Source organism: Hyperolius riggenbachi, chromosome 7 (genome assembly GCF_040937935.1).
Source record: "Hyperolius riggenbachi isolate aHypRig1 chromosome 7, aHypRig1.pri, whole genome shotgun sequence".
Classification (NCBI taxonomy): Eukaryota; Metazoa; Chordata; class Amphibia; order Anura; family Hyperoliidae; genus Hyperolius; species Hyperolius riggenbachi.
The window spans coordinates 92,770,571-92,790,053 of NC_090652.1; the positions used below are offsets into that span (position 1 = coordinate 92,770,571).

At 44.2% G+C, this 19,483-nt stretch overlaps 1 protein-coding gene across 4 annotated transcripts in view; it reads left to right on the forward strand.

Annotated features, from left to right (window-relative positions):
• PKD1 (polycystin 1, transient receptor potential channel interacting) overlaps positions 1-19,483 on the forward strand; it is a 264,518-nt gene that overhangs the window by 74,704 nt on the left and 170,331 nt on the right. For all 4 annotated transcript variants that reach the window (XR_011022701.1, XM_068244337.1, XM_068244339.1 and 1 more), the window contains exons 4-5: positions 5,591-6,238; positions 10,913-11,093. Coding sequence is in view for 3 of the 4 variants with exons in the window: in XM_068244337.1 (XP_068100438.1) it covers positions 5,591-6,238; positions 10,913-11,093 (829 nt within the window). In the remaining variant the exon portion in view is untranslated. The remainder of the gene's footprint in view (positions 1-5,590; positions 6,239-10,912; positions 11,094-19,483) is intronic.

A 19,483-nucleotide genomic window follows, 5' to 3' on the forward strand; every position in this document is an offset into this window, starting at 1 on the left:
GGCCGCTTCCGGATTCCCCCAGGCGCCGCGCTCCTTCAGTATCTCCGATAACAGCAGCGCATGTTGCGGAGGAGGGAAGGAGGCGGGGCAGCGGCTTCCTGTAGCGGCGATATGCTACGCCGCTATCACGGCAACCGCTGCCCCGCCTCCTTCCCTCCTCCGCAAGACGCGCTGCTGTTATCCGAGATACTGAAGGAGTGCGGCGCCTGGGGGAATCCGTAAGCGGCCGCCCGCTCATAAGGCAACAGGAGCGGCGGCCGCGGGGGAGAGGGGTGAGAGGACTGGAAACTGCCAACGGACCGGCAGTGGGCCGCGGCCCGGTGGTTGGGGACCCCTGCTTTAGGGTATGTCTCTACCACCTTTGCACATCTAGAGACTACAATCCTTGCCCATTCTTCTTTGCAAAACAGCTTCAGCTCAGTCAGATTAGATGGACAGCGTATGTGAACAGCAGTTTTCAGATATTGCCACAGATTTTCGATTGGATTTAGATCTGGACTTTAACTGGGCCATTCTAACACATAGATATGTTTTGTTTTAAACCATTCCATTGTTGCCCAGGCTTTATGTTTAGGGTCGTTGTCCTGCTGGAAGGTGAACTTCCGCCCCAGTCTCAAGTCTTTTGCAGACTCGAAGAAGTTTTCTTCCAAGATTGCCCTGTATTTGGCTCCATCCATCTTCCCATCAACTCTGACCAGCTTCCCTGTCCCTGCTGAAGAGAAGCACGCCCAGAGCATGATACTGCCACCACCATATTTGACAGTGGGGATGGTGTGTTCAGAGTGATGTGCAGTGTTAGTTTTCCGCCACACATAACGTTTTGCATTTTGGCCAAAAAGTTCAGTTTTGGTCTCATCTGACCAGAGCACCTTCTTACACATGTTTGCTGTGTCCCCCACATGGCTTGTGGCAAACTGCAATGGGACTTCTTATGCTTTTCTGTTAACAATGGCTTTCTTCTTGCCACTCTTCCATAAAGGCCAACTTTGTGCAGTGCACGACTAATAGTTGTCCTATGGACAGATTCCCCCACCTGAGCTGTAGATCTCTGCAGTTCGTCCAGAGTCACCATGGGCCTCTTGACTGCTCTGATCAGCGCTCTCCTTGTTCGGCCTGTGAGTTTAGGTGGACGGCCTTGTCTTGGTAGATTTACAGTTGTGCCATACTCCTTCCATTTCTGAATGATCGTTTAAACAGTGCTCCGTGGGATGTTCAAGGCTTTGAAAATCTTTTTGTAGCCTAAGCCTGCTTTACATTTCTCATTAACTTTATCCCTGACCTGTCTGGTGTGTTCTTTGGACTTCATGGTGTTGTTGCTCCCAATATTCTCTTAGACAACCTCTGAGGACGTCAAAGAGCAGCTGTATTTGTACTGACATTAGATTACACACAGGTGCACTCTATTTAGTCATTATCACTCATCAGGCAATGTCTATGGGCAACTGACTACACTCAGTCCAAAGGGGGCTGAATAACTACGCACACCCCACTTTGCAGTTATTGATTTGTAAAAAATGTTTAGAATCATGTATGATTTTCGTTTCACTTCTCACGTGTACACCACTTTGTATTGGTCTTTCATGTGAAATTCCAATAAAATTGATTCATGTTTGTGGCAGTAATGTGACAAAATGCGGAAAACATTAATGGGGCTGAATACTTTTGCAAGCCACTGTAGCTGAGTGGCATGGAAAAGTAGCCGGGTGGGGCGAGATGAGGGGATGCAGGGCCGGTGCTTCTGTGCACAACTCTGCTTACTGTATAGGAGGAGGTGAGCGGATAACAGATGGGTGCTCACCAAAACTAGCTGGGTGGAGCGCCCGGCTAAAAGACCCTGGGCAGAACACTGCTGTAGTCACTCTTTGAAAAAATTGACTTTTAAGGACGGTAAGAGGTAAACTTGCTGTGATGTTCCCTCCAATCACCATTCCATTCCCACTTCTTCCCCAACCACTTCCCTTAAAGCGGACCTGAATATTGCTAAAAAAAGAGATTCACTTACCTGGGGCTTTTCCCAGCCCCCTGCAGCCGTCCTGTGCTGATACTCAAAGATCCTCCAGTTCCCCGCCGTGGCTCAGGTTTTTCACCGCGACATACAAGTTGACAGCCACTGCGTGGCCCTGGCCGCACGCATCCTTGTTCGCACTCTCGTGGCCTTGAGTGTCCTGCGCAGGTGCAGTACAAGAAAATCTCTACTGCGCCTGCACAGGATGCTCCCAGTGACGGCAGTGCGAACAAGGACACGAGCAGCCAGGGCATAAAAATTGCCACCGCAGTTCCAGGTATTTGACCTACTGCTCGAATATGCCTTCAGGGACCCTCGGAAGGCTTGGAAAGCACTTGTGTCCCTAAGTGCTTCTGAAGACTGGTGACTCAGTACTGCACATGTGTGAGCTTGCACATGTGCAGTACAGTGCCGCCCATCGTCAGAAGCGTTCAGTGGCACGATTGCTTTCCAAAGCCTTCTGAGGGCTCCCAGGGGCAGCAGATTTAAAATCATCATTCAGGTGGGGTAACTGAAGTTTCAGCACAACCATCCACCCGCTGGATCCGACGAGAGTATAAACCCAGTATAAACTTATAGTTTGCAGGGAAATGAAGAGAATCATGCCTCTGTTACTCATTCTTCATGCATCTGACCCAGGTTTGCGGACAATACCTCTGCAGTCTATCTGCAATAGATCTCCTTGGAATGCATACATATAATATAGTAGTATTGTATAAGCCTGATCAAATTATATAAACACTATGGGCTCGATTCACAAAGCGGTGATAACTCAGTTATCACGCCTAAAAGACTTTAGGCGTGATAACCTTTGCACTAGCAAAGTTATCACCGCTTTGTGCTCTAACTCGCGCGAAGCTACCGCGCGTACGCGCAAAGTCCCATAGGGCTTAATGGGAGCTTCGCGCGAAGTGCCGGGTGCTGCGCGCGCGCCTGCGCGCACAAAACTTTGCGCGCGTAAAATTCGCGCGAGTTTCTTCTTATCATGCCTAAAGTGAGTTTAGGCGTGATAAGGGGCTTTTCACAGGCGTGCAAACACTTTGCACCGCTTTGTGAATCAAGCCCTAAGTCTAAATTCAAAACACTGAAGACAAGACACAGAACATTTATATCACGCTTTTCTCCTGGTGAACTCAAAGCACCAGAGCTGCAACCACTAGGGTGTGCTCTAAAGGCTTCATCCGCACCCAGCACCCACCACCAGCCCACCAATAACAACCTCCACCAAATGGTATGTTTACAACTTTTTTGCTATACGCTATGTGATGTATCACCACTTGTGGATTAAAACACGATTTGCAGCAGTGCCGACTCCGCACTTTTTTCTACACCTATTGACTAGCTATATTCAAGTCAGAGCACGCTGTGTGTGCGCCACAAAAGAGACTTGCTGTAGCCCCGCTGGTCCTCCGCATTGGATGTGGATCCCGCTGTAGTGCCGACCTCCCCTCTTCTCCCTTTCCTTTACCAGTGCGCTCTATAGGCAGCAGCAGTGTTAGGGAGTCTTGTCTTCTCACTAAACAAGGGCTGGCTTGTACTTGTTTCACCATTGCCCCCTGGTAAAATTATTTGACCTCTTCGGGATGCCTTTGAAAGTACTTATGTCGCCGAGTACTTCTGAAGACGAGGAGTTTGTTACTGTTCACGTGCAGGTATGGGCTCGCGTATGCTCAGTATGGCTGTGCCCATCTTCAGAAGCACTCAGGGATTCAAGTGCTTCTGAGGACTCCTGAAGGTGGCATATGTGAACGGGGGACAGCAGGGGGAGCAAGCACAGGGAGAGAGGACCTGGAAGGCTTTATCAGATCTGGAGCTTTCCCACTCCGTAGGTGAACATCCTACTACTCTTCTGTTGGTCGCGTCAGTGTTTCTTTAATGATATATTTATTACATGAGCCAAGTGAGTTTTAAACTCACATGGAATAGGTTCCAGTGATGGCGATAGTCACATGTGTACATTCATGTGAACTTGTTTACAGCCTGAATAAAGTGAAAACACTTTTGTAATGTATTATAATCCAGATTAGATTTATGTAGTAATTACAGAATGCATAATAGCTCAGCTCAACTATGCACTGTCCTTTAAAGAGAATCTGTATTGAAGAAATGTTAGATCAATAAACACATCATCCTGTTCGGGGACATCTCCTAGCCCCCTCTGTGACATTTTCGCCACACTCCACAGCAATATTGGCGATAAAATAACCGTTTTATAAACTGTTTTGTAAACCGTAAAGATGGCCACTGAAACAGGAAGTATACTGAAAAGATACTGCCTTATGTTTGCACGACAAGTTTTTATTATTACACAGTGAATGCAGCCTTCAAATGTTATGTGCAAGTTTAGAAAAAGTTTTACCTTCTCCCTCTGCAGCTCTGTGCCACTGAAGCATGACAAGAATCCTCAGACTCCTTTATAAACACAGCTGTTTCTTCTGAGCCAGGAGTCTGGGCTCTGCACTTGTGTCTGGGTAACAAATTGTCAGCATGTGACAGGCAGCTCCCTTTTCTCACAGTCTCACAGACACAGCTGAGACTGAGAGCAGGGACCTGTCTGTGAGTGAGAAATAAACAAAGAACACAGAAGTGAGCCGGGAGGGGGCATGCATAACTTGTCCCTATCACAGCAGAGGCAGCTCCTTCCTCTCTGGGTCTACAAAGCTTGATAAAGAAAAGAAGAAAAGATATATTACAGAGAAAGTGCAACTAGAAAAGGCTGCAGTAAGCCAGAGCACATTAGAACAGGTATAGGAACTTGTAGGATAGGAGAAATAATGCTGAAAATTTTGTTACAGAGTCTCTTTAATCCTCTAACAGAAAAGTACTATATTATGAGTATTAAGTGTGAAATGGGACATTTATAACATACTGTATTTTTTCATTATAATTAATCATTTAACCACTTAATGACATGCTGACTTATAAAAACGTCCTGCTAGAGCCTCTTAATGGCTCCAGGACGTTTTTAGACGTCAGACAGTGCCGCTGCCGCTGTGCGCGTTCCTGCACGTGCGTTCCCGTGCACGTGAAAATAGTGAAAACAAAAACCACCAAAGAAAAAATACACCTTTATTTCCAAATGATATATTGTCACCATACTTTGTACTAGGGACATAATTAAAATCTTATGATAACCAGGACAAATAGGCAGATAAAATGTATGGGTTTTATGCACAGTAGCAGTGTTTATATTGAAACCATAGGGGATGAAATTGGAGAAATAGTGTATTTTTCATTTTTTCCTTGTATTTCCTTTTAAAATGCATAGAAAACAAAGTAATTACTAAAAACAAATATCAACCCCAAAAAGCCCAATTGGTGGTGAAAAAAAAACAAGATATAGATCATTTCATTGTGATTAGTAGTGATTAAGCTATTGGCAAATGAAAGGGATGAGCACGGAAAGGTGAAAATCGCTCTTGTCCGTTAGGGTAAAAACCGCCTTGGGGTGAAGTGGGGTCGAGGTGGTACCTGCTTGCCAACTCCATGACTTGAGCTCTTTCTTTACAGTTGGAAACAATTTTATTCTGAAACTTTACTTTCACTTCAAACCATAGTTATATTTTTCCATCTCTTGTGTTGTAGGCTCTGATCTGATCTATTGTTCACCCCAGTCAGCTGACAATGAGTCTGTGTTGATCTTCACTCCCATCTCTCTGACTCAGAGAAGTCGTGAAGTATGCAGTGCACAATGCTTTTCTGATGGCTACAACTACTGGGCTAAGAATCCCACCCATGGCTGTCTGTGTGGCAGCACTGTCTCCCACAATGCATCTCTTCAGTGTCAGAAGGCTTGTGACACCCACGCCCTTCAGTCTGACTGCGGTGTCACCATTATTCAGAACTTCTTCAGGACTGAGTCTCACACATCTCTGCACTCCTCCAATGATATTTACCAGTTGGGAGAAACTGTGCACCTCTGGATCGAAGCACCAGTGTTGGTCACTCCTCTACTCTGGGACTTGGGTAACCAGGTACTCACCACCAGTGAGGTGGCCATCACCCACCGCTATGCCCAGCCAGGGGGTTACGACGTGACAGTGAACCTGAGCCTTGGCAGCAAATATCTTGTCTTACGTAAGAAGCTTCAGGTGGTAGGTTTACCTGAGGAGGTGCAGATCCGGTGCCCATCCCTTGTTATAAGCAATGAAACAGTGGATGTGCAGGTGCTGGTCAGAGGTGGAACAGAAGTGGAAGTTCAATATATTGTAACATCACAGAGCAACAGTGCAGGTAAGTTATTCAAAGTTGTTCAAGGAAGATACTGCAGCTCTATGTAGAGAATTCTGAACACATCATTACAGGACCACTCCAGCGGAAAAATTGGGCAGTTAAAATCTGACAGGTTTTGTACTAGTCCATCCCCTTATTTGGGATTCTCAGTTTTCTTTGTTTTCAAGGTTAGTGTTAGGAGTGGACGGGGGGAGGTTAGTTTCAGCAGTGTGATAGGGGAGAGGTTAGAGTTAGGAGTGGAGAGTGGGGAGGTTAGTGTTGGGGGTGGAGAGGGGAAGGTTAGTGTTGGGAGTGGAGAGGGGAAGGTTAGTGTTGGGAGTGGAGAGGGGAAGGTTAGTGTTGGGAGTGGAGAGGGGAAGGTTAGTGTTGGGAGTGGAGAGGGGAAGGTTAGTGTTGGGAGTGGAGAGGGGAAGGTTAGTGTTGGGAGTGGAGAGGGGAAGGTTAGTGTTGGGAGTGGAGAGGGGAAGGTTAGTGTTGGGAGTGGAGTGGAAGGTTAGTGTTGGGAGTGGAGAGGGGAAGGTTAGTGTTGGGAGTGGAGAGGGGAAGGTTAGTGTTAGGAGTGGAGAGGGGAGAGGTTACTGTTAGGAGTGGACAGGGGGGAGGTTAGTTTCAGCAGTGTGATAGTGGAGAGGTTAGAGTTAGGAGTGGAGAGTGGGGAGGTTAGTGGTAGGAGTGAGAGGGGCAGGTTAGTGTTAGGAGTGGACAGGGGAGAGGTTAGAGATAGGAGTGGAGAGGAGCAGGTTAGTGTTAGGAGCTAAAAATGGGCAAGTTAGTGTGAGAATTGGAGATGGAAGTTTGTGCTGATATTAATGATATACAGCACTAATTATCTGTAATATCTTGCTCCAAATTTCCCAACATCTATACTAGATGTACGCATGTTACAGGCATCCAATTTAAAATGAGCATATGTCTTTGAAAAAGCAATACTATTTCTCAGTTTCAGCATGTCCTGTTGTGAGCTAGCATGAATAAGGAAGGAAGGCTCAACATAGGCACCACATATGTTAAATATAGAAAAAGACAACTTTATGATGCACAGGGGAAAAATTATGTTGTGTTTATACTATTTTCAATTGAATATGATTTGCAGATTACTGCATACTTCAATTTTTACAGCTTTTTTTTATTTATTATACATTTTCAAAACCAATAACAAAGGGAGAATGTTGCGTAGCTGGGCAGGTATTGCAGCCATAAGTATAAAAAGAAAAGAAAAAATTCAATAGGGAAAATAATACTAAAGAACATGTATGACACGTTGTATAGAGTGGACAAAATAAATGCAATAAATTCCTTTGCAGTATCATAATTTGAAGGTCAAAAGTTGACATGTCATGCACAACTACTGTATATATTTGACCAGAGGCGTAACTAGGGCTTTCAGCACCCGGGGACAAAGACGATTAATGCACCCTCTAAGGAGGGACCTGTCAAAAAGGGGCGTGGCCATGCAACAGAATGTGGGTGTGGTAATGGGTGGGGCCAAATATACATACCTTAGCAGTGGTGTAAAAGGTCTGCCAGGGAAGTTTGAGGTCTGGCTTAGTGTTTCCCCCCAAAATACATGTAATCTGACAACATTTCTCCAAAAATACACATAATCTGGCAGATGTTCTTCCAAAATACAGATAATATGGCAATGATTCCCCCAAAATAGACATAATCTGGCAGCAGTGGTTCCCCCAACATACATATAATCTGGCAGCTGTTCCCCAAAATACACTTAATCTGGCAGCAGCAATTTCTCAAAAATAGGTGCCCCCAGTATAGGTAACCAGGTCTATAGGTGTCCCCATTGGAAGTAACCAGGCCTATAGGTGTCCCCAGAATAGGTAGCCAAGTGTATAGATGTCCCCAGTATAAGTAAGACAGGTGTATAGATGTCCCCAGAACAGGTAGCCAGGTGTATAAATGTCCCCAGTATAGGTAGCCAGGTTTATAGATGTCCCCAGTATAGGTAGCTAGGTCTATAGTAGTCCCCAGAATAGGTAGCCAGGTGTATAGATGTCCCCAGAATAGGTAGCCAGGTGTATATATGTCCCCAGTATATGTAGCCAGGTGTATATGTGTCCCCAGTATATGTAGCCAGGTCTATAGTAGTCCCCAGAATAGGTAGCTAGGTGTATATGTTTCCCCAGTATGTATATGTGTCCCCAGTATATGTAGCCAGGTCTATAGTAGTCCCCAGAATAGGTAGCCAGGTGTATATGTTTCCCCAGTATATGTAGCCAGGTGTATATGTGTCCCCAGTATATGTAGCCAGGTCTATAGATGTCCCCAGAATAAGTAGTCAGGTCTTTAGTAGTCCCCAGAATAGATAGCCAGGTGTGTCCCCAGCAGGAGGGGTGGCAGCGCAGAGAAGGGAAAGTTATAGGCACAGCAGCGGGGAAGGGGGGACGTCTCCCCCCCTTCCCTCACCTGGGCCCCCCCCACTACTCCCTCCAGATATGAGCGGCAGCAGAACACTTCTTCTATTCCTGGCGTGGGAGGGAGATCTGTGCACTGCTACTCTGGTCTAGTCAGTGATGCCACTACACCAGAGTAGCGACTCGCAGATCTCCCTCCCCTGCGGGGAATAGAGGAAGTGTTCTGCTGCCGCCCGCTGCCAGACGCTCATATCTGGAGGGGGGAGTGAGGGAGGGGGAGCCCCAGGTGAGGGAAGGGGGGGGGGGAGACGCCCCCCCTTCCCCGCTGCTGGGCCTAACACTTTCCCTTCTCTGCGCTGGGAAATTTAAAATAAAAAGGACACCTCACAGTCATGGCTGGGTGCCCTTAGGGACCCAGCGCCAAGGGGCACATGTCCTACCCTGCCCTGCCCAAGCTACGCCCCTGTATTTGACTATATTTAAACATTTAGACCTGACTCACTTAATAAAAGTATAGGGGTCGACTTATACACAGACAACACTGAGCACACTGAGTAATATGTCTACTATTAGCAACATTCCCTTTTGAAGCAATTTACCCAGTGGTAAGTTACACTTTCTTGATAAAGGGAATGCCCCCCCAAAAAGGCCTGGCCTGGCCACAACAACTAAAAAGGAAAGGGCGGGGAGAAAATACTGGGCTGCAGGAAGGGGAGTGAATAAATATTGCCCTTGGGGGCCTGAAAAAATTATTAGCTGCACTTAAAGGGGAACTTCAGCCTAAACAAACATACTGTCATTAAGTTACATTAGTTATATTAATTAAAATAGATAGGTAATATAATCACCCACCCTGTTTTAAAAGAACAGGCAAATGTTTGTGATTTCATGGGGGCAGCCATCTTTTTGGTTGAAAGGAGGTGACGGAGCATTAGACACAGTTCCAACTGTCCGGTGTCTTGATCACCCCTCCCATCTGTGCGCGCTAGGCTTCAAGTCTCAAATTCAAAATTTTAAAAAACAAATTTGCGCCAAAACAGCAGGAGGATAACCATATCAGAAACCCCATCATGCTTTGCACAGCATCAGGAGAAAAATGTCTGGGCAGTTTTCTTCTGTGCAGCTAAAAATTAGGCTTGGGTAAGAAAAAGAAAGTTCTGATGCTGTAAAAACTGTTAAACACCAAGCTTTTATAGTGCTGCTGGAGTAGATTTTTATTCTGGAGGTTCACTTTAAGGGGCAGGAGGGGTTAATGGCGGCAATACTGTATGCAGTGCAGTCATTAACCCCTCTTCATCCCCAAGTGCACCTGTTAATTTTTCCTGATCCCCAAGTGCAGCCATTAACTTTGCTAAGTAGACTTATACTTGAGTCAATAAAAACGTTCAGCTGAAAAGAGTCAAATATTGGCGTTGACTTATACACAAGGCCAACTTATATTCGAGGATATACAATAGAAAGTAACAATAGGATTGAAATTTAATATTAGAGTCTTGGTTGCATTACAAATTAGTCCTGAAAGATGGTTTTGGGACATATTCATAGATAGAATAGATTTGTGACATCGGTCCATTAGTTATTTTTTAAAAAGAAAAACAGATGGGTGAACATCTTATAAAGTGGAGAGGACTTGGTGTTTCATAGCAGGTAGCTGTTTAACTTAGTACAGTCCATAATGATCTCTACAGTGACATCTCTTTTGTAGCAACCTACTCAAAACCTGTCTACAAACACCTGCTAGGTCTTAATTTACAATAACATTTGTAAACTGCTTTTCCTCCCATAGAACTAGCACAGTGATCTGCAAACATGGCTCTCCAGCTGTTAAGGAACTACAAGTTCCACAATGCATTTGCCTTTATGAATCATGACTGTGGCTGTCAGACTCCTGCAATGCATTGTGGGACTTGTAGTTCCTTAACAGCTGGAGAGCCAAGTTTGCAGGTCACTGAACTAGCATATATATGTCTCAGATTAATACATAGTTGCATGCCTGGTGGATTGTGTTACAGAGAAAATAGTCAGGCATAAATGCCAGACTAAACAGGTGGCTTTTCAGTTTTATCCAGAGCCCAGATTTTGCAAGGATTTGAAGCCAATTTTAAATAGAAGTGTCCATTTTATGGGTAGCCAGTGAAGTGAATGGTTTGCCAACCCCTTTTATGGATGACCTATTATTTGGTGTCTGTTATTTCAAAACTTCAAGATTGAACCTGCTGTGATTTTGTAGCTGATTGAACTATTTGCTGTTGCTGAATTGTATCTGTTTCTTAAAGACATTTTCATTTTCTTTCTGATCATAAAGTGTCCCCTATTTGTCCGCCTGGAAGTGTGGTGTACCCAGACAATAACCATTGCTATCAACTCATACCTGAGAAGACCGGGTGGTTTGAGGCTCAGAATACCTGCCAGAAGCTTGGGAATGGTGACATGGCTGTAGTAAGCAGCCATGAGTTACAGAAATTTCTGGAGACAAATGTTACCAGGTATTATTATTAATTGTATTTATATAGCCCCTTCATATAACGCAGTGCTATACAATACATAAGATTGCAGACAATGATAACAGGTGACCAACAGCACAGTACAGGTAATAAGCAATAAGAGACACATCACAATACTGGTAGTAATACAATGCCAGATCATACACTGGAGTGGTAGTCCCAATAATACAGTTTCTCAATCAAGTATGATACACAAGGAGAGACGGCCCTGCCAAAGACTTACAATATAGAGGGAGGAGGTGGTGACACGAAAGGAGGGGGGTCTGCGTTGAGAGGTTCTCGGCAGAGAGGGTTAGGGCAGCGTTGAAGTGGGGTAGGCTTCCTTGAAGAGGAGAGTTTTGAGGGCTTGTTCGAAGGGGTTGAAAGAGGAGGCATGCCTGATAGGCAGTGGGAGTGAATTCCACAGGATGGGGCAGGTGTAGGCAAGTCCTGTAGTGCATGGGAGTGCGAGATGCATAGGGTGGTTAGGAGAAGGTAGTTGGAGGAGCAAAGTGGGCGACCAGGTGTGTATCTGCTGGCCAGGTTGGAGATGTAGGTCAGGTAGGACTTTGGTATAGATGTGTAGGCCAAATATAGAATCTTAAGCTCATTCTGAAGCAGATTGGAAGCCAGTGAAGGGATTTGCATAGGGGAGTCATGGGAACAGATAGGAGGAAAAGATTAGTCTGGCTGCTGCATGATGGATTGTGGGGGGAGCAATGCGGTTCTGAGGAAGTCCTGACAGGAGGGTGTTGCAGTAGTCCAAAAGGGAGATGAGGGCATGGACAAGGAGTTTGGCAGTTTCTGGGGTCAGGAAGGGCTGGCAGTGTGTGGCAGCTGCCATCTACTGCAGGGATGAGACATGGCAGAAACTCAGGGATGCACTAGGCATCATAATGAATGAGGGAATTTATGAATTAGTAAACAATCTTGAGGTAAACATTAAGATTCATTTATTGTAGTATGCGGTGCAAAATTTCAGTCATATGCAATTTGCTGTACATGCCATCACCGAGTGCTGGTGGGTTCAAAGGGGGGCACGCGAGGCATGATGATCGTTTCACCTACTGCTTAATCTGGGGCCATTGGCACACTTTTTCTCCAGAAGAAGCAGTAGGCAAAACGATATGCACCCACCTCAGTGATGGTATGCACAGCAAATTGTACACTGTGTACTACAGTAAATGAATCTAAGGATACATATGTTAACCTAACTTGGCTCTGTCGGCCATCCAACCCACTCACTGATATCCATGCACTGACATCTGAGTGCCTGCCCATTCTCTGTTTTACGGTCTATTGAATTTATACATTTTTGATGGATGCTGAAATGACTACTTTCCTACACAAATTCTGAATCTTTTTAAACAAAAATTTGAACTGCAAAAGCAATATTACAAACTGCTATTTGTGGTGAGAGATGTTATGAATATGGAGACATCTGAAAGTGTTCTTTTTTAATTTTTAAAGTGTATCGCTGCTCTTCCTAAAAATAATAACTAAAACAACAATCCTCATTATATTACCTCACCCAGTTGTATACAGTTGCCATGGTTTCTAGCAAGTTGTATGAAAAGGTTTTAGTAGCTGCAGACTGATGGTGAAAGATAATGGCATATTCACACCAAATTACAGTACTCCAGAAGTTAACACACAAAAATGTAAAAAGGAACTTTAATGAATATAACTTCATGAATAAAAGTGTTTTGGTTTTTTTTAAATATAGGTTTAGGAATTATTTTAGTCAATATTTGCCCACTGTTTCTTTCCTCTCCCCGATTTACATTTTTAAATTTATCACGGATGTTGCATCTTTACTTGCTGGGAAGAGGCATCTCTGTGGAATGTTTGTTGTGTTTTCTGAAATGAGCAGAAAAGATGCCTGGTCTCCCAGAGTGCACTGGGAGGAGAAGGCTACATGACATCGTAGCCTAAGCCACACATCGCTTGGGAGGGGCTACATACCAATTTACCAAAATATATATAGGAAGTGGTTCTGATCGCGAAACTAGGATAAATAACCTCCTTGGCGGTATTCCCAAGCTAGGGTTGGGGCGGAAAACTGCAGCTCAGAGCGGTACTCCCAACCTCTGCTCGGGGTGCAGAGCAATGCGTGCAGCCGGAGCGTTTCTACATATCTCCCAGGGATCCCGACATCAGACGCCATTCTCCTTCCTCTCCTCCGGGCTCTGTTTCCTCCTGGTGAGATTGCCAGCTGTCGTCATGACAACAGTCGGCAATCTCACTTTAGAGTTGCAGCGCCACCTGGAGGATGGAGACATAACTGCAGCGCTGGAGCCAGGGAGGTGAGTGATTGCTGGGGCTGTACAGATCTCCCTGCCAACATGATTTTTTTCCAGGTTTTAGGGTCTGAAAGGGTGCAAATAATGTACCGCTTTTAGACCCTAAAATCCGTAAAGAATCATACCACTAAGGGGATTAACTAAACTGGGCACCCTGAATAATTTACTGCATTCTTCTATATGGTACTGCAGTGCCTCTTTACCGTAAACCTGAGAGACATAAGGCTCCCTTGCAGTCATCTTGGACCCCTCCATTGTGCTCCTGCGAAGTTCCTAATCCAGCTAAGTTGCGGACTACTGCATATGCGCCGTCCCGGCCATGCTCACCCGCTGATTGTGCTCCCGTAGACAGGAGAATTATCGCAAGCGCAATTAGTCTGGAATCAGTCTGCAACTCAGCCCAGTTGTGGACTATACAGAGCTGTCAGCCGCAAAAGCGGGCCCAGAAGAATGGTGAAGGAGCAGATGCACTACAGGGGGCTGGAGGAAGCCCGAGGTAAGTATAATCCGTTCCTCTCTTGGTCTCAGGTACACTTTAAATCGGAATTCAGCATCTGTCCAAAGTGCTTCACAAAGAGTTCAGGTGCAAAATGAAAGCTCCTGTGTACTACAGACCTGAAAAGGAAATTGGGCATACAGTAGAGGATTAAGCCTGGTACACACTTTCAATTATGGTTGGCCAATCACTGACCAATTTGACTACCTCCATGTACCAGTAGGAGATTTAAAAGATATTGCATACTATGTGTAGATAAACCCTCATGCTACATGGAGGTGGTAAAATTGGTCAGTGATTGGCCAATCATAATTGAAAGTGTGTACCAGGCCTTACTTTTGTCTTTATTTGCATATCTTTCTTTTTTCATATAATTTTATTTTATTGGAAGAAAAAGGAATGCATCCACAAAAGAAAGACAATAAGATACCATCAACAGGAATCTCCATTTTCTCCCATATTCTTATTAACAAAAACAACAAAAACATATCAAACAAAAAACAATTTCTCCTCTCCTCCCCCTTTAATCATCTATATCAAAAATCTCATATTATAATAGTCAATAAAACTGAAAAAGTATCCCGCCCTTCAAAAAAAATCACAATTCCCCCAAAAGAGACTCCTCCCCTACATCCTCGTCATACTTCCATACTCAGCTGAGTTCTGAAACACGAACCAACTATCCCATTTATCATTAAACACTTACAGTTTATCCTGCTGAAGAGCAACCTGATTCTCCGCATCCTTCAACATAATAACTTTTTCCACCCAATCCTTAAGGGTTGGAGGATCACGACATCTCCACTTAACTAGAATCAAACTTTTGGCAGCAATCAATAATTGGGCAACCAATGTTCTCTTATAGCTACTAATAGGTTTCAGCGTATCATGCAATAACACTGTAGAATGATCCCAAATAACAGTATAATTGATAATCTTATTAACCACTTAACGACCGCCTAACGCCAATAGGCGTCGGCGGGTCGTTAGTGGTATAGCATGGAAACGGCCGCTCGATCGAGCGGCCTTTCCATGCCAGTTCACGGAGACTGTCTCCGTGAATAGCGTGCGAGCCGCCGATCGCGGCTCGCACGCATAATGTAAACACGCGGGAAAGGAATCCCTGCTGTTTACATCACACGGCGCTGCTGCGCAGCAGCGCCGTGACGTAGATCAGCGATCCCCGGCCTCTGATTGGCCGGGGATCGCCGGCATCTGATAGGCAGAAGCCTATCCTATCAGGCGCAGGACGGATATCCGTCCTGCGCCGCTCAGAGGGGACACCAGAGGGAGGGAACGGAGTTGAGGCCAGAAAACGCTGCGGAGGGGGGCTTTGAGGAGCCCCCCCGCAAATCAATAATAGCCGGCGGCGATCAGCAGGACATCCCCCTAGTGGGGAAAAAGGGGGGGGGGGGAGTCTGATCGCCCTGGCACATACCTGATCGGTGCTGCGGGCTGTAGAGCCCACGCAGCACCGATCACTGGAATAGCCCCTGGTCCTTAAGTGGTTAATACATTCCAAAACTACCTCCCAAAAACTCGACATTATCGGACACTCCCATACCAAATGCATGACTGTACCTTTTGACCCCCCACAGGCTCTCCAACACCTATCGCTTATACCAGGATATATAGAATACACTTCAAAGAATACCACTTAAACAGTCATTGCTCTAGATACATTATCCCTCCCTTCCTGCCCAGGCACAAACTCAACCTGATCAGAATTCACTTGATCCAAGCCATGGTTTAATTCTTTCCACCAATATTTTCGCAAGAAATAGGCCTATAACTTTTGCATATCTTTCTAACGTCAGTAAAACATTTTTGTTCAACTTCCCCCAACACAAGGCTATTGCTTGTTAGAAGATAATATGTACACTTTAAGCCATGGGCCACACTGTATGTCCCATAAATGATTAGTTGGATTTATGATTGAATAGAGCATATAGGATGAAATCTATCTCTTAGATTTGAATATAACACAAAGGCAATCTGCAGTTTTCCTCATGTTTTGTACTCCCAGGCACCGGCGGGCCCTGCTGGGTTTTTGATTGATGAGGTGATAGGCTGCACATCGTTCATCAGGATTAGCTTCCATGAAAGCAGACCCAAGCTTTGATGCTTAGACTTGTGTGATTTTGTTTAGTTGGGTGAGAGAGGGAAGATTTATGTGACTAATTTGAATACTTGCCTCATTGCATCCACTGATGTACCGTTGGACCTCTGAGTTGCGTGCATTATCAGAGAGGAGGTTTTACCAAAATAATTGGAAGGAAATTTTGGAGCACGACTCGTGCGTACGAGAGAAATCACCTCCGGGACACTTGTGTGCAGGATACAGCTGGTATGGCTTATCCTGCTGCTGCACAAGTTCCCAGCAACATTGACTACTATTCCCCCTCCAGGTCCACGTGGATGGTGGGGAATTAAATAATTTGGCTTCCAGCTATTGCTGGCGGCCGAATTAGTGTTTAAAAAGTAACTTCAGCTCAGTCTTCTGACAGCACTGAAGTTACTCACTGTGCGCTGCTATAGCCGTAATTCCTATTATGGTCTATGGTGGCGCCGGCTGCGCCCAAACCTCCTGCGCTGGAATAGCGATGTTCGAAACTGGTGCCAACTGCATGCTGGAGAAAACGCCAGTGTCTCTGTCCCAGCATGCATTTTAGCCAGTAGCTTCCTGTAGGCTTAAAGGGAACTCAAGGTGAGAAGGATATGGAGGCTGCCATATTTGTTTCGTTTTAAACAATACCAGTCCTGTCAGTCCTCCTGATCCTGTGTCTATAATACTTTTAGTCATACACCCTGAACAAGCATGCAGCAAATCAGGTACTCTGACTCTGCTGACTCAGGTTTTATTACTGGATTAGCCATATGCTTGTTCCAGAGTTTTGACCCAGACACTACTTATGCCAGAAGATCAACAGTATGGCCAGGCAACTGGCGTTGTTTACAACAGGGCTGTGGAGTCAGAGCAATTTTGGGTACCTGGAGTTGGAGTCGGTGGTTTCAATAAACTGCGGAGTCGGAGTTGGATGATTTTTGTACCAAATCCATAGCTATGGTTTACAAGGAAATTAATATGGCAGCCTCCATATCCCTCTCACTTTTGGTTACTTTTAATCATGACAACAGTTTAAATTAAATTATTGTTTTTTTTAGTATTTATATAGCGAGGACATCTTCCACAGCTTCCTACAGAGTATATAGTATTGTCACTAACTGTCCCTTAGCGGGGCTCACAATCTAAATACTGGTAACATGGCAAACGCTTGGTTGAATTTATTGATGCAAAGTATGCAAAATTAAAATGACACCTTTGTTGATGCACTGATCGTACAGACACTGGGGAGAACAAGAGTGTTGCCACTCACTCAGTTTATGCAGGTGTGGGGAAAACAGCAACAGTTGATGCTCTATTCAACTTTATTGCTCCTGTCGGAAAGCTAGTTAAGAAAGCAAATCAGGTTTGGAATTTTATAATTGGTTAAAGAGGAACCGTAACAACATATAATAGGATGCAGTAAATTATTCTGGATACCCACTTTTACATTTAATATCCTGGTTTCAGCATCAGAAACACTTCCAATAGCTATATATTGCTGTATATTGGTATGCAGCCCTACCCTCCCAGTGATGTTCAGCCTGGGCTACTTAGCTATGCAGAATTCTGGAAGGCCAGAGATATTTTCTAAGGCTTTCTGGGAGGCCAGAGATCTTTTCTACTGGCTTTAGAACTCTCAGTAAATGAACATTCTACAGAGATAACCTGCCAATACTAAAGATGTTGTAACCTGTGAGACATTTCAGAGCATACAGTGCTGCCCATAATTATTCATACCCCTAGCAAATTTTGACTTAAAGTTATTTATTCAACCAGCAAGTAATTTTTCGACGATAAATGACATAGTCGTCTCCCAAAAGATAATAAGACAATGTACAAGAGGCATTGTTGTGGGGAAAAAAACATTTCTCGGCTTTTATGTATATTTGAGCAAAAGTTTCCAGTCCAAAATTATTTATCCCTTCACAAATTGTCCAAGATGTTCTAAAGCATCCTAATTACCCTGATTAATTGGGAACACTGGTTTTAATCAACTCAACAGGTGTAAAACAGCAGCTCTCTGCAGTTGGTTTGTGCAAGACAAAGGAGCTCAGTGAGGACCTGCGGCTGCGCATTGTGGCTGCTCACAAGTCAGGAAAGGGCTACAAGGCCATTTCTAAATATTTTCATGTTCTAGTGGCCTCAGTGCAAAGTATTATTAAAAATTACAAGATGTTCCGCTCTGAAAAATCTCGGAAGCCAAAAGTGACACCTGTGCAGGCCAGGAGGATAGTGAGAGAGGTGAAAAAGAATCCAAGGATCACCACCAAGGCCATTCTGGTGAATCTGGGCTCTGCTGGTGGCAATGTCTCAAGGCAGACAATCCAACAGACACTGCACACTGCTGGGTTCCACGGATGCAGACCAAGGAGGACGCCACTTCTCCAGATAAGGCACACAAAAGCTCGCTTGGCCTTTGCAAATGCTCATCTGGACAAAGAAGAATCTGTAGAGGGAGCTAAAGATCAGGGTGATGACAAGAAGACCCTCCAACCTGAAAGATTTGATGCTCATTGCTAAAGATGAATAGGCAAAAATACCTGTGGAGACATGCAAAAAGCTGGTCTGCAATTATTATAGGAAGCTGTTGATTGCTGTAATAGCCAATAAAGGCGTTTCTACTGATTATTGAGAAGGGTATGAATAATTTTGGACTGGTCACTTTTTGCTCAAATGTAAATAAAAGCTGAGAAATGTATTTTTCCCATAATAAATCCTCTTATACATCGTTTTATTATCTTTTGAGAGACACCCATGTCATTTCCCGTCCAAAAATTAACTTAATGTCAAAATTTGCCAGGGGTATGAATAATTATGGGCAGTACTGTAAATCAGGGAGAGGGAAGATCTTACAACGTGCAAACAATGACTAAATGATTTATAAATTATTATTGCAAAAAAATAAACAATTTTATGAATTACGTTATTTTGGTTACAGGTCCTTTTCGAGTGAAAAGTTAGTTTTTCATAGCATCAAACTGCAGAAATACCTGTATTTCTTCAGCATTAGTTCATGTTTATGGCACAATTATAGAAAGAATGATGTTTCCCTTAAAGCAAACCTGAAGCGAAAAAACAACAACAACCTATAATGATATAATGAATTGTATGTGTACTTCGAATAATGAATAGAACATTAGTAGGAAAGGAAAGAGTCATATTTTTATTTTCGGTTATGTACTTTTTTTTTTTTATTTCTACAACATTGCATCACAGTGTCATATTTGCAGTTTTAGAAACCACACAGTCTTTTAAGCATTAGAACAAAGCAGAAATAATGACCCTTTGAACTTTCCTGCAGTAAAACCCTAGTTAAAAGCTGTCTCTCACTGTTTCTTGGCTGTGTAAGTACTTAAAGGGGTTCTGTGGCACTTTTTAAAAAAAAATGCAATGCATTTCAAATGAAATTATATGTTCCTTTCATAAGTACAAATCTTTTTTTCCCTGTCTCCTGTAGAAACAGCTGTGCTGTATCTCTCCTGCTCCT